Source organism: Corapipo altera, unplaced genomic scaffold (assembly GCF_003945725.1).
Source record: "Corapipo altera isolate COAL_440 unplaced genomic scaffold, ASM394572v1 0, whole genome shotgun sequence".
Classification (NCBI taxonomy): domain Eukaryota; kingdom Metazoa; phylum Chordata; class Aves; order Passeriformes; family Pipridae; genus Corapipo; species Corapipo altera.
This window is the reverse complement of record NW_020884872.1, coordinates 80,421,187-80,436,782: the sequence shown is the minus strand read 5'-3', so window position 1 is coordinate 80,436,782 and position 15,596 is coordinate 80,421,187. Positions and strand designations below refer to the sequence as shown.

The 15,596-nt window shown below is 45.6% G+C and overlaps 1 protein-coding gene across 1 annotated transcript in view; it reads left to right on the top strand.

Annotated features, from left to right (window-relative positions):
* The window catches only part of AMOTL1 (angiomotin like 1), a 43,511-nt gene extending 28,211 nt beyond the window's left edge, over positions 1 to 15,300 (top strand). The window contains exons 7-12 of the mRNA XM_027642925.1: positions 4,226 to 4,375; positions 7,884 to 8,074; positions 9,378 to 9,503; positions 10,939 to 11,165; positions 11,887 to 12,156; positions 13,126 to 15,300. Coding sequence (XP_027498726.1) covers positions 4,226 to 4,375; positions 7,884 to 8,074; positions 9,378 to 9,503; positions 10,939 to 11,165; positions 11,887 to 12,156; positions 13,126 to 13,229 — 1,068 coding nt within the window. The 3' untranslated portion in view covers positions 13,230 to 15,300. The remainder of the gene's footprint in view (positions 1 to 4,225; positions 4,376 to 7,883; positions 8,075 to 9,377; positions 9,504 to 10,938; positions 11,166 to 11,886; positions 12,157 to 13,125) is intronic.
* The last annotated feature ends 296 nt before the right edge of the window (positions 15,301 to 15,596 follow it).

Below are 15,596 nucleotides of genomic sequence, written 5' to 3'. Positions count from 1 at the left end.
CGTGGCAGATGTTATGGAGGTGGTAACTTCCTGCCTGGGACGCTGTAGATGTTACAGAGGGGGTAACCTCCTGCCCGGGCCATAATAGATCTTAGAGGTGACATATATGAAAGTGATGCAACAGTATTTGCCAGAGTTTGTCTGACAGAGCCCTCAGCCTGGACAAACTCATGTTGACCTGATAGTTTTTAATTGCTTTTTTCATTCTAAGGAGAGTCCAAATGAATTTTAGACCAGATGCCGTGTTTTAATTGTTCAAGGCAGTATCAGGCACCTCGGGTAAAGTGCAGTTAATCTGAGGCTGCTGGCATGTGCCCAAGTGCCTGTGCTCACTTTCCCTTGTTTTTGTCCTGTTTCATAGCTAAAGCAGAGCAACTTTTCAACAGTCTCCAGTGTTTCTGGGTCATAATTTGACACATGCAGCAGATATAGCTGTAGTGTTAAACCTTCAAGTTAAACCACGGATTTTTACTATAATTGGGAATATATTAAAGGAAACACAAAATCACTCAAATCCAATGACTTATTGTTAATAGAGCTCTAGCTCATGCACTGCTTGGTAAATCCACACAGATTTCTTCTATCACCAGAGTGTAATTAAGTTTAACAGCTTTTCAGATCAAGCCTTGAGAAATAAGCAGTAGCTACTAAGTTGAATTAAGATAAGACAGTGTACTGTGTACATCAGCATTATCCTGAGTGCCTCCTAGTAGAAGGATTTAATTAAAAAATATGTAGGTGGCATTAACACCACATGTCATTTAGGAGACTGCTGGTGGAATTGTGTTTTCTGGTCCATGCTTTAGATAGAAGACTGGATAATTGGAGAGGGTTCAGAAAACAACTGTAGCATTTATGTGGGGCCCAGAAACTGTTCTTTGCTGTGAACAATTAAAGTGAAGAGGTGGTTGAGCTCCAGTCCATGCACATGAGCATGAATCACAGAATGGATAAGGTTAAAAGGGGCCACAGAAGGTCACCTGGTCCAACCTCCCTGCACAAGCAGGGTCATCGTAGAACACATGGCACAGGATTTCCTCCAGAAGGTTCTTAAGTACCTCCACGTGAGGAGACTCCACAACCTCTCTGGGCAATCTGCTCCAATGCACAGTGACCCTCACAGTAAAGACGTTCTTCTCGTATTCAGCTGGAACTTCCTGTGCATCAGTTTCTGCCTATTGCCTCTTCTCCTATGGCTTGGCACCAAGAAGAGCCTGGCTCCATCCTTGTGACCCCCTCTCTTCAGATACTTATAGACATTGATGAGGTCCACTCTCAGTCGTCTCTTGAGGCTGAACAGCTCCAGCTCCCTCAGCTATTTCTTGTAGGAGAGATACTCCAGTCCCTTAATCATCTTTGTAGCCTTTCATTGGACCTGCTCCAAGAGCTCCATGTCTCTCTTGTACTGAGGAGCCCAGAACTGGACATAGTGCTCCAGATGTGCCTCACCAGAGCTGAGTAGAGAGGCAGGATCACCTCCCTCTACCTGCAGGCAATGCTCTTCTTAATGCATCCCCAGATTCCATTGACTGCCTTGCCACAAGGACACACAGCTGTCTCATGGACAACTAGTTGTCCACCAGGACCCCCAGGTGCTTCTCCACAGAGCTGCTTTCCAGCAAGTCAGTCCCCAGACTGTGCTGGTGCATGGGGTTATTCTTCCCCAGGTGCAGGACCCTGTATTTGCCTTTGTCATATTTTGAACCATTCTTCTCTGACCATCTCTCCAACCTGTTGAAGTCCTTCTGAAGGGCTGTGGAGACCTCTGGGGTATTGGCCACTCCTCCCAGCTTTGTGTTGTCAGTGAACTTGCTGAGGAGGCATCAGCCCCTTCATCCAAGTCACTGATGAATAAGTTAAACAATACTGGGCCCAGTATTGAACCCTGGAGGACACCACTACTGACAGGTTTCCAAACAGACTTTGTGCCACTAATTATGACCCTCTGGGTTCTGCCTTTCAACCAGTTCTCAATCCACATCACTGTCCACTCATCCATTCCACACTTCCTGAGTTTACCTGTGAGGATTTGTGAGAGACAGTGTCAAAGGCCTTGCTGAAGTCGAGGTAGACAATATCCACTGCTCTCCCTTTATCCATCCAGGGATGGATGAAGAAGGGATTGCTGTCAGACAGATTAAACTTTGCTATATAACTACATAAAAAGAAATAATGAGATGCAGTGTTTGGGGGCTGCAGCTGAGCAAATCAGGCTTGAAATAAAGAGTTAGAGTAATGAACACTGAAACAGCATACTTAGGTGATAGTGGCTTCTCCATCTCTGTAAGAGTCTTTCACTCAAATCTCGTACTATAGAATTCTGCTGCTCAAACTGGAGTCACATTTCTAGTGTAGATGTTTTTCCAAGACCTACTCATCTTTACTCGGATTTATTTGCTTGGATCATCCCTTTTTAGCCTTAGCTCTTCTTCATCTTGATTTTTCTAATCCCTGGGACAAGGGCACTGTTCAGGCAAGTTTGCTGATCTTGTGAATAAGAGAATTGTTTAATTAAATGCTTCTCACTCTAGCAGATCACAGTTTGGAAACAGAACAAGAAGTAATTTGCTTAAATTGCATAAGAGAAATCCAGATTAGGCATTAGGGTAAAAGTTTTCTGTCGAGATAGGTTGTGGAGTTCCTACCCCTGGGGGATTTTGTAAACTGATTGTATAGACGTGCCAGGTTTTAGGTACAGTTGATCCTACCTTGCAGCAGGAAGATGGACTGGTACCTCTCCAGGTGCCATCCAGCTTTTTTTTATTAGAGTCTGTGTGTCTGTGAGGTGTTAGAGCTTAGTATCACATATCTCTGATTGTAGTCCCTCCTTCCTTATGGATACACACTTCACTGACAACCCATTAATTAAAATAGCAACATTTTATACTTAATTTTTTTAATGCATGGGTGATTGTTTTGCTTATAAATCTACACGCAGGATAGAAAAGTCAAGAATTGGCTCAAAAATCTCCCTGTAAATTTATGAATGTGAGAACTGTCTTGTTGCCTATCTCCTACAAAATTGTTTTCGAAAGCAGAGGACACATGAACATCACTTCACCCACATGGGTACAGGTGCACTCATGTGCGACTGTGTGAACCCTGGGTCTCAGAGGGCTGCTCCAAAGCCAAGTTGTGGCTGCTGTGATACAGATGGACCGTGCAGCTTCTGGCAGGACATGGGAGAGCAGATGAGGGACACTGAGGAGCTCCCTACCCCCCTCCAATCCCTGCTGGTGCGGCTGGGAGGCGACACAAACACCTTCCTACTGCCAAAATTGCACATTCAGCAAGAAGCCACTGCTGTGTTTGTCTTGCCAAGTTGTGAGCTCCTGAGGAATGCAGTCTTCGAGCTGCTGCCAGAGACTAGGGGGGATTATAATCTCATTAATTTTCATGGAACGCCTAGGGAGCTGTAAGCATTAGCCTGGATTGCAACAGAGCTAGAGTGGTCACACTGCCAGTTGTTGGCTCTGCCTGGTGAGGTTTGTTTAGGCCAAGCTTTGCTTTTGCTGCGAACAAGCTTGTATTTCACTTCACCTGTGACATGGATGGATTTAGGGTGGCAGAAGAGGAATTCATACCTCTTTTGGGGTATGCTTCTTGAGCAATCTCTGGCTGTAAAACCCTGTATTGGAAAATCCTTGTATCATGTTTACTCCTTCAGTAATTGCATTATATATGTAACAAGGGCCCAGCTTCATCTGTCAGGACATCTACAGATCAGTATGGACAAGACTGTGAGCAGGGTAGAGCAGATGGAGCACTTCTGACTGCTGGCACTCTGTTTGTTCCACATGTGTTGAACAAATATGCAGAACTGAAAAAAACCCCCTCTCTGTTCAGGTGCAGGCAATGTGCCAAATGTCACCAGTCAGTTAAACCCACCAGGATTTCTCTTAACTGGGTCCAGCCTCTGTGTTTGCACAAAGAGTATCCACCATTGTGATATCTCTTGCTTAGAAATGGCCAGGGTGGTTCGTGGTTAACAGATTCCCAGTGGTTGGAAGGTCTGGGCAGCATTCCCTCCTAAAGGGGTAGCACTACCCCAGCAATGCCTGCTGTGCATATTCCCCATTCGTCAGAGGCACCATGCTTCCCCTAGGGAAACTCTCAGAAGCAAATGGCTTGAGCCCAGTGCATGCCTGCAAGTGCACAGGGGTCCCAGCAGCCCAGGGTGGGGGTGCAGGGCCCTCCAGCACTGCTGACCCCCTGTACTCCACAGCTGCGCAGGAAACAGGCCTATGTGGAGAAGGTGGAAAAGCTGCAGCAGGCGCTGACACAGCTGCAGGCAGCCTGCGAGAAGAGGGAGCAGATGGAGCGGCGGCTGCGCACACGCCTGGAGCGGGAGCTGGACTCACTGAGGATGCAGCAGGTGAGAATGGGATGGTCTGTGCAGCACAGGGCCTTCAATGTTGGTTTTAAAGAGGGACGGTCACTTGCAGGCCTGCTAGCTGCTACCTTGCTTTTGGGTTCAGGCTGTTGGGCTTTCCTCCCAAACCATTCCTTTGGATGGGGTTGTGGATCAAGTGTTCGAGGTCATGTTGCATGGGGCTTTGAGACACTTGATCTCACGAAGTTTTGCCTGCCCATGATGAAGGGACTGGATTTAGAATATATTTGAAGGTCCCTTCCAAGCCCAACCAGTCTATGATTCTTACTCCTGATCTTCAGCAGAGGATGGGGCAGCTCTGCTGTGGGGCTGCTGGACACGGCCGAGCCCTGCCTGCTGCAGGGCTGAGAGGTCCTGGTTCCCCTGCCCAAGGGCAGGCAGGGCTCTACCCTTGCATGGAGAAAACATCCTTCCAGGTTTCTCTCCAGCAATGACATATTGTGCAAAATCAGCTCCCCACAGAAGAAGGAGAGGAAAGGTACAGTACACGTGGGTGTGAGATTTAGCCCACAGATTTTGGCTGGTCTTTCATTGAAAAAGTAAGGTGGGATGATGTGGGATTTGGTAGGAGCAGGACCTTGGGCCATACTTGTTCTGTGCAAAGCTTGATGTATGTGGTTCACAGAAACCTCAGTCCATGACAGATCTGGAGGCAAATAGTGTAATCTTCAGACAATAAATTTATTTATCAGTCCAGTCCAGAATGGGCTATAAGTGTAGATTTGCATTTCTCTGTGTGCGCCCTTGGTTTTTGGCAGCCCTGTGTCCTTAGATGGGTAGTGTTATGCTTGTATTTTATGCACAATCATTCCTTTGTTATAACTCCTCCACCCCTAAGTCCCAAATTCCAGTCACCTGTGAAAAGGAAAATAAAAAAAGCGTAAGGAGGTTGCAGGAAGAATTGTCAGGCTGCAACCCACACTGAGTGCCAAATACATGGGCACTGGCTCAGGAGGAGAGCGAGCAGATGTGCTAAATGTATCAAACTACAGCTTGGGGAAGAACCAGCAACATAAGCAAAGCATGATGCTCTTGCAATTCTGAAGGGCTCACTCATATCTGTCATCGCAGGCATCTGCTGCTATAACCTTTACTTATTTATAAGGCATTAGTGGAAACCAAAGCAGCTGTTACACAGAGCTTGTGCTGCCAGAAAGCAGAGGGGCTGATCCTGCCGACAGGATGGGGTTGGGAAATAACTCTACAGTGAGTGTCAGTGGTTTGCAGAGTCATCAGATGGCCAGACCTGAGAGCATCCCCTTCTTGCCAGCAGCCCCAGGGCAGGGCAGATCTCCCCAGAACCCTTCCGCTCTCACTGCTGGTCCCTGGAGACCCTTGTCATTCATCTTGACTCTTCCATTCTGCCATCTAAGTATGTTAAGTCTTTCTTGCCCTGTCCACCATGGGCTTGCTGTTCAAGTCTTGTTCCGGTAGCTCTTCTCAGTTCCCCCTTAGCCAGCTTTCCTCCAGTTTAACAAAGGAATTACTTGGGGTATGACATGCTAATGCTGGTGTAGATGAAAGAACACTTGAGAAACATAAAATTAAAATTCAAGTGAAGGTAAAAGTAGAACTAAGAAAGGCTGGAATATAGGGACAAGTTGATATATAAAGTAACTTGGGATGGACTGTTGCTGAAGTCCTTGTCTTGGGAGTTCAGGCTACATTGTTCATTTTGGCAGAAAATTCCTCTGTAACTTACAGATTCCTTAATTTTTAAATTTTTTTGGCACTGTAACTAGCATTTGGATTTTGGGTTGACACAGCTCTCAAATGCCTGTACCCATTCTGTCTAGTAAGTTTTAAGAGGAGAGATACTCTAACTTCTTTTGTTACCTGTCAGCTTTGAGAGGAGACTTTGGGGTTTTTTTTACTATTGTTATTTATACTTTTCATTTATGAGCCACAATGCTACAATGAATCATGTGGCATCAAAATGCCCCAGCTTTTTGCTTCAGAGCTATCTTCTCTGAGCTATTAAAATTATAGCCACTGAGACATGTTCTCATTGCAGAGAAAAAAAGGGGATTTTTTTCCCACTTTTAATAGAGTCAGTAGAAGAGATACAAGGAGACACTGAGGCAGAATCTATTCTATCCCTGGCTTGCTGGTAGCTGAGTCCAAATGGAAATCTTCATTATCACTGATGAAACAGTTGGACCCAAAAAACAATCCCTTTGAGGCTGAGCATGCAGGGCTGGCAGGGCTTTTGACTCAGAAGACGACAGGCATCCATGATGTCCCAGGTTGCCATTTGTAGACCAGGACCGTGCTTCTAAAATATTACCTTTCTGCTAGAGATTTGACAATATTTTTGCAGGAGCAGAGTCACAGCCATTGCTCCCAAGGGCCACTCCATATTGCATTTCCGGAAAGCAGCTTCCAAACACATTGTTACTGCACCAGAGGCAAAGGCTGCAGCCTTTCCCTAGTATCTCTAGTTTCTTGTAAGCAGGAGATAAGTGTCTAGAAGAAGGAAATGTAGGTTGGAAAATGGAAATGGTTGCTGCAGCCCTCACTGCAGTGTGATGGTACAGCTCCACAAGTGCACATTCATGATGTAGCATGAATGAGAAACCAGCGGTCCTGAGGCACCATTTCCGGTTTAGCACAATACTGTGCACCATGCAGTGTGACAAATCTCTTGGTTTTTTTTATTTAAAAATTCATTTATTTCTGCTGAGTTCTCCCAGAGCTTCACACCTTTCTCCTTGGCATGTGTTCATCCCTCTGCTGAGCTGAGGACCTAATCTCCATCTGCCTCAACTCTCTCTCTGCAGTGAGAGGATCTCAGGGCACCTACCCATGCTGCTTAGGTGACTTAATTAAGTGCTGTAACTGGGTGGGATAAATCCTGCCTGGGTAAGCACTTTCCTTTCAGTGTAGATGCAAAGAGTTACTCAGCCACTGCTACTTGTCAGCATCCCATAGGAGCCACCCCACAGTGCCTCCGATCAGAAACTTAGCTGCTACACTGCAGAAAGCATCTCTTGAGGGCACATGAGAACTAATGTGCCAGAAGAGGCTGGTGTAAATGCATGTCTGGGTTATTTTCCCAGCTGCTGTTGTAAATGGGTTACATGTCACTTTCTTTCAGGTTTTATATATAGGTAGAAACTGACTGTCCATAGTGAGCACTGCTCAGCCATGGGATGAAGTTGCAGTAAGAAAAATATCTTTCAAAGCTTCATTGCTTCTTTTTCCAACCAACTTCTTTTCCTGTTTTTTCCTTGGTGTGGGGTATTCCGTAAATCCCTGCAGATCCAGAGAGCAGCCTGTCAGCATGGTCTGGGGAGCCATGTGCTGGGTTTGCACATATGGTCAACTTTCCTGTTCTCCTGCAGGCTAAGGGGTTTAGCCTGGGGTTTCCACCTGCCCCTGTCAAAAGACATGGGGATGTCTTCACATGCTCCATGGAATTGGGGAAAAACAGATCAGCAACTCCCACGCTTGGCAGGGGATGAATGTCTGTTGCTCTTTCCAATGACAGAGGCAGGGCAGCTACCAGGCAAGCAGCCTCCCGGAGCACAATGCCCCAGCCCTGATGGAGCTGGTGCGGGAGAAGGAGGAGAGGATCCTGGCCCTGGAAGCTGACATGACCAAATGGGAGCAGAAGTACCTGGAGGAGAGTACGATCCGGCACTTTGCCATGAATGCTGCAGCCACAGCTGCAACGGAGAGGTAAGATGACCTTGCTGTAAGCAGGCAGCTCTCTTCACCGTGGAAAGCATGGGGAAACAATACAAAGTGGATATTTTCTTAAGGCTGGATGTTGCTTGCCTTTCCCCGCTGAGTTGCACCACCAGGGTTAATGCACCTCTCTGTGGTATCATGCCAGTGAGATACAATATTTGGTTAAGACGGGATTTATTCTTCTGACTAGGTCCAAAAGTTTATCAGGTCTAAGCACCTGATTCAAGCAATAGCCTCAATGGCAAAGTCTCAGGGTGCCAAATTACACAGGACAGGTAAGGCAGCTCCTCCCAACACATCAATGGAGTGAGAAGGGACTGTTGGTATATGGCTGCATCCGTTCCATGGCCTGCAATGCAGTTGTTTAACCTGTTATGAGGGAAATTTTGTGGCCTAAATCCTCTCTTTCACTGCTTCATTAATCTTCAAACTAAAATGGTTTTCCTGATAGCTAAGCTAAACTTCTATACTGCAAATTACCTCCATTGATTCTTGTCCTTCCCAGGTGTACACGATGACAAACAGATCACTGTTGATGTTCAAACAGCCCTGTAAATATTGGAAAACAGATATTCCTTCTTGTATCTTCCCTGGTCTGAACTAACTTACTTCGTTCAGCCGTGCCTGACATGTCCTAGTGTAAACCCTTTCCCATTCACATTGCATTTGTCTGGACTATCTGTCTCCAGTTTGTCTGTGCCAAAGCACGATGCCCAAAAGCGCAAAAGGCAGTGAGACTTTACAGTGATCAGAAGGATGGAATAATTAACTTCTGCCCCCAGTTTCTTAGAAACCAAATCCTCAGAAATTATCCTAAAAAGAGTTTTTCCTTCGAAATAAGTTTTAAATGCATGACTCAGGATGGTCCTTTCCTTTTGCACTTCAGTTTAGGCAGCAATTCCCATGTTTTTTTCAACTGGCAAAGTGTAGAGCTTTGTTCCTAGTTTGCAACGTAGTCTTGCTGACTTGGGACCCAGTGAGTGAGTCTCTCTGATGTCTGACCATGTCCCTTAGGATGGTTGTTAGCCCTGCATGGGTCACCCATGATTTCAGCATGCTCTCTCTTCCTTCAACCCAGTTAAGTTAATGGCATTAATGATCAAACCCAAGCCAAGAGTAGCCTGCAGCAGGATGACCCAATGCCAGATAGCCCTCCACTTGACAGGCAACCATCGCTAGCTTGCTCTTTGAACGTGGGTTTGGGGTTTTCTTTGCAAGTGCCAATCTCACTTGCAAAAGCCACCCTCACAGTCTCAGGAGCCTGACTCACTGTGGTGACCCTCTTTGCCAGGGATGCCTCGGCCCCAAGCCACTCACGCAATGGCAGCTACGGCGAGATGGCATTGGAGGTGCGGGGCTGGCAGGAAGAGGAGGAGATCGTGCAAGCCAACCGGCGCTGCCAGGACATGGAGTACACGTAAGGGGACCTTGTGCCATACCTGCTTGCTGTGGTGTTTGGGCTGGGTTCAGATAAACCAGGATGCCCTTATATTTCTTCCTGCATGCCTGGAAAGGATGGGCTTAGCTTTACGTTGACTTAGTTTTGCTCTTCAGCGTTAAAGCAGGGATTAAAGGGTTGTTGTCGTTAGATAACTTCCTTCCTAACTTCCTGTGACAAAACTGACATTCTTACCAAACAGAGGCTGTTCTACGATTAAAAGTAGGTTGGCATATAAGGCAGCTGAGTGCTTGTTTAATCTTTGTGAAAATCTCCCTCTGGAAGCAGGAACATCTGGCCATAAAAGCTGAAGTCGGAATCCCACTCGTTTGTAATCAGCAACATGAGGGCATTCCTTTGCCTTGCTCTTCGCTCCTTGCCTGCTTATTGCTCTTTCTAGATACACTCAGTTTTCCACATTCAAGTTGTTTCTTCAGTGTTGGCTTCCCCACAAAAATGCAAGTCTGCAGACACTTTAATAAAAAAGGTGTATTTTTTTATTAAATAGTGGTTGTTTTTACTGGGTTTGGTTTTTGTTTTCCACTCACAGATGTAAGATAATCCTGCTTCCAGGGAAGTAGTAGAGTTTTGCCATTGACTTAATTAAAGATAGATTAGCATCTTGTGTTTTCATTGCAAATTAGACATCCGATTATGAAAACAAATGCCAACATGAAGTTACTATCTGTCTCCTTTGTATATATAGGTGTTCCAAATGTGGCATTTTAGCTTTCACTGCTGCACAAAAGCTGTGCAGATGCATTGTACTATGTATTGTACAGCACAGTCAAGCCATAGTCATCTGACTATCGTAGTGTACGGGAGTTTTTTTAAATATAGTTTTGTAGTCTTTCAGTATGATTTGGTGCTAATCATTCCTGGAGAAAAATCTCAGATAATCCCGTTTTTGAGTGACTTGAGTCTTCAGGGTCTGTATGAGAAGTAGTGAGCTTTGCTTGGCCCTGCACACCATGTGCTGATTGTTTCTGCAGCAGTGATGGAGAAGCAAGAGCCCAGGCCAGCTGTTAGATAGATCAAAGGGAACCTTTCCCCTCGCTTCAGCAGGCCTTTACTCCAGCTGACAACAATTGTGGTGGAGGTAGCAACCTGCAGCCCAGTTAGGATACTGCCCTCATTACTCCTGCTGGAGCATTGATAAAGCGACAGCATAGACGGGTTCAGTTAACCTTGCAGAAAAGTTTTGCCTTAATAGCTAGAAATGCTGTCTGTTTCGAAGTGCATGGTTATCCTTGGAGGAACTGCTGATAGCTGCCTTGTCCAAGTAGCTCAAAAGCAGATGGGATAGAGCAGCAGGGCATGTACCTTGGGACCTCCCCGCTGCCCCAGGGTGTGGAGCCTTGCTCATATGAATGCCTTTTCCATTCCCATAAGCAGAGTGTTCATATTTTGCCAGAATAAAGAATCTCCATGCCAAAATTATTGAGAAGGATGCCATGATCAAGGTCCTTCAGCAACGGTCACGAAAAGATCCAGGGAAAGCTGACAGTGCCAGCCTGCGACCAGCTCGGTCTGTCCCCTCCATCGCTGCTGCTACGGGGGTGCATTCACGCCAGACCTCGCTCACCAGCAACCAGATAGCTGAGGAGAGGAAGGAAGAGAAGCTCTGGAAGGGAAGCATAGGTGAGTTCAGCTTTTGTTTAAGTTTTGGCTCATCCATCACTTCATCCTGATCCTTCTGCTTGAGCTTAGCAAAAGTGCCTTGGCACACATTGCCCTGACAGCTCATTTCCAGATTACTTTCCGTGGTTGAACGTGTGTCCTTGTGCTTAAGTAAAAAAAATTAGTCAGTTTTAAACCTTGCATTGTATCTTAATTATACTTTTAATCATATTAAATAGTTCTGCATTGGTAATAGAAAGCCAGAGTTGAAAGAAGTCCTCCCAGATACAAAAACATAATGTTTACAACTTTTTGGGAGTAAATAACAAGTTTGGGCTATTAAAAAAAGCCTGATTAAAGTTAATCAAGAGGGTGAGCATCCATGTGTGTAGGACTGCATGATGTGGCAGCTAAATGGGAAAATGAGTGCAGGACTGCCTGTGGTTTGGGGCTGCATAGGATCGGTGTGTGGAGGTGTGCAAGGATGTGGCAGGAGTAAGTACCACTGGGATGAGTGTGCAGAAGGGAACACAGGAAGGGGAACCTGCTTTCAAAAAGCTATTTGTAGGGAAGTACTATATGTATGTCAGAAAAAGAGCAACAGATAGCATCAAGGGTAAAAGCTAATCCAAGCTAAGGGTCTGGAGACATACCCAGACCAGCACCTTGTAGCTAAGGGGTGGAGCAAAGGGACAGCACTTGCATTTGAGCCAGCATGTGACTGACCTCTATGTGTTTTCAGGGCTGCTCTTGGGGAAGGAGCACCATGACCACCCACCAGGCCCCTCACTGCCTCCTCCTCTGCCCTCCTTGTCGTGCATACCTGTCCCAGTGCCGGCAGCCTCCCATGCGAAGACGGCCAGCAAAGACAGCAGCACCCAGACGGACAAAGCTGCCGAGCTCTTCTGGCCCGGCACTGCCTCCTTCCCCGGTCGGGGACGGCTGGGTACCACCCCGTCACACAGCCCAGCTCCACGGGCCCCGGGGACACGAGTGGCCTGCGAGAAGCTGGGTGAGCTCTGCCAGATCCCCATGTCAGTGCAAAATGTCAGCACCCCCCAGGCTGTCAGCAGATCCCCAGAGACACCCCAGTATTGATGACGTGTATATGTGTGTGATGCTATTACAGTTTGTTAGGCGGGGTGGAGGTTTCTCCAGGGAAACTAAAATTATGTAGAGGGAACTTTCCAAGGCTGCCCAGTCTGGCTTTGCAGAGCTTCATGCTCAACAGCTTCTGTAAAGCTCCACTCACCTGTGGCAGGCAGAGTTTGCAGCAAATGCAATTATTCATGCTGCCAGATATAAAATTGCCGAGTTTCATGCCTTGAAAACACTCCACACCTGCTCACATACTCAGACTCTTCTGTTTTTTTTCAACTGAACCATGGTTAGTGAAAGTACCATTTTCTCCCTAATTTTTAAAGGGAAGCTGGAGGGAATAGTATGGAGAAAGTGGAGATCTTGTTTTAGGGAGAATAAAAAAATAAAATTTTAATTATTTTTGTAAGGTGGAAACTGCTGGTTTGCTTCCCCAATGAAGGAGATATCTCTTTTGTGCATGTTATTTTGAAAATATCCATTTCCTACACATTCATCTCCTCTGAAAAGCAAGCTTTCAATCTAAAAACATGCCATGTATCATTAGAGGGCTGACTGTCACTGAACTAGATGATCTTTAAGGTTCCTTCCAACCCAGACCATTCTATGATTTTAATTAAAGAGGTACTTTGGTCTGTATCTCTTAAATACCATCTTTGTGCCTGCCCTTGAGGTCTGTGTACACTGACACACCTGCTCTCATTGTGCAGGGAATTAAGCATTACATATTCTCAGTGTCCTGAACAAATTGGGTTTCAGGATGTAGGACGTACAGTTAGGACATGCCCCACCTTTGCTTCCCCAAAAATGGGTTGATACTTGCTTTGAACAACTTGCTGTTGAATTTAAGCTGAAGACCAACTTTCCCTTCTTTCCATTTCAGAGAGCTCCAGCCACACGAAGCTGCCTGACAGCAAAGGCAGAGTGAGCAGCTTGCTCCACAAGCCTGAGTTTCCAGATCAGGACATGATGGAAGTCCTCATCTGAGCAGAGGACAGCATCTCTGGGGTTTTGTGTGTGTACAGCCAGGTCCAAGATGGTCCTCAGTGTGCCAGCCTTGAAAACTAACCCTTACAGTTTGAAGGAAGATAAAGTTTTTGCCCCAAATGAAGCTTGAGTCTGTTATGTGTAGACTTTGGACCAGGCGAGAAGTCAAGAGCGCTGAAGAGGAGCGATGAAATGAATGTCTGGGATTTTTTAAACAGAGAGAGGCATTGGAAATGGAAGATCGTGTGAGAAGGGGATCATTGAGGCAAAAAGAAACTGGGTTTTCTGGCATAAAGAGAAAGTAGTGAAGTTAAAGACTGGTTGCACACTGCCGCTCTGTTTTCCTACCTCTCTGCAGCCAGGACAGGGAGTGAAATCCTGTCTCCTTTGAGGCCAGAGGGAGTTTCTGAGTAAAGCAGGAAAAACTTGCATCTTCCTCAGCATCAGTGCATTTCTCAAAAACTTTCAAAGTCTCAAAAACTTCACTGCCTAGTTTTTGTGAATAATTGGTCTGTAGGTGTACACGGCAGGTTCTTGTAAGTATTTATTTGAAGTGGCGTGGTATGGTTTTCCTGGGCAGGCAAGTCAGGTGCCTCTTTCCTGGCTGGATAAGTGTTGCTCTTGTAGCTGGATTTATAGTGCAAATATTCGTGTCTTGCAATCTCAGAGCTTACTGAGACTTCTTTTTTTGGTAGGAGCAGTTGTTGGCTGGAATTCTCATGGAGGATAAATGTAGGGGGGGGGAGGGGGAGCATGCTGAAGCAATCCATGTTGTAACCATAGGAAGGTTTCAAGAGGGAAAGTTACGGGAGGATTCCAACAGCTCCCTAAAGGGCTGTGCACTACAGAGTTCCTTCAGAGGGGGGCTGCATGGTTGTGTTTTCAGAGGTGTTAAGTGCATGAAATCAGAAGATGCCTCTTAATGTGCGCTGGTTCATAGTATTAGAAGAATCAGTGTGCTTATGGTAAGAACAAGATTTTTCCTTATTTTCAATGCCTACAGCCAAATCCTACTTTTCTTGACCATACAAACCTGCTGTTCAAGCTGATGTGGGACTGGGCATTAAGAGGTGTGGAATTAGGCCAGGAAGGCTTTAACTGCAAAGTAGTATGTGACCATCATGTATTTTCTGTGCTGAGCTGAGGTTTCTTTTCACCTTATTTTACCTAGGATGGAACGTTTCTCATTTTCAGCTTTGTCTGTTAGTAAGAGGTGGTGACTGACTGTAAGGCAGTTAACTCACCAGCTGTGTTAATCATGGCATACCATTCGCTTTGTGCATTGCACATGCTGATAAGGAAATTTTGCTCTGTGAGGTATTTTTGTATTGGCTTTGCAGTTCCTGAACTTTGTGGTGCACCGTAATGACTTTAAGAAGAACTTGGCTTTGGGAAGAAGGGTGATGGGATTTAATGTGAAGCTGCCTAGAGTGGAAGAGTGATGGGTGCTAGAAGTAATCGTGTGCTCAGGGCTGGCTCAAGATCACCCCTTCCTGTAGGTATCAAATCATAGCCCTTGACTGTGAGAACACCAGGCATTTTAAACTCTGCTTTTGCTGAAAACTGAAGACCTTGCGAACTCAAAGCCTGCACGGGCGAGAGCCTTGTGGTCAATACTGCCTGGCTGATACCTTCCTTTTTTAAAGAAAAAAACTGCTATGTTAAAGCTATGCACTTATTTTTGTGTGTACATAGAATTAGACACATGTTGTTGTCACCTTCTTTCTGATTTTTGCACTTGTTAAATGCAGTAGTGGTAGGTAGGTTGTGTGGGCAAGCGAACTGTGTGTTTTAAGTATTAGAAGCTTTGCATTATGAAACCAAATGTGTAAAACCCTTGGAAGATGTTATGCAGCTTAATATATGCCTTGTAAGATAATTTTATTTTTTTCCCTAAAGTTAATTTAAACGTTGTAATTGTTTGCATCAAAGCCAGGCCTGCACGTGACACCACTGCTGACCCACCTTCGTAGCCCTTCCTCAAGCGTCTGTGGTAGGACTGGGGTGGGAGGAAGACAAAGCAAGGGAATACAAGTAAGGTGTTGGTGAATATTTAATTTCATCATTTTTTTATCCAAGAAATAAGGATACCCATGTGCTTGTAAGTCCCCAAGCATTTTATTGCCAGCTGTATTATTTCTTTTGATGAAACTGTTCAATAAGTTGTGTGCAGGTGGACAGGGAGGCGTCCAGCAGAAAGACTGTTGGATCAGCATGCATGATAAGGCTTTCAGTTATGTTTGGTAGTGGTTCTGCTCAGCTTCTCCAAGTCAGCTAGAGTACAGAATTCCTCCTTCTCCTTGTGGAGATCACAATACCTCCAGTTTCCAAAGCTGTGTTTACAATTGATGGTGCCCCAAGTTCATG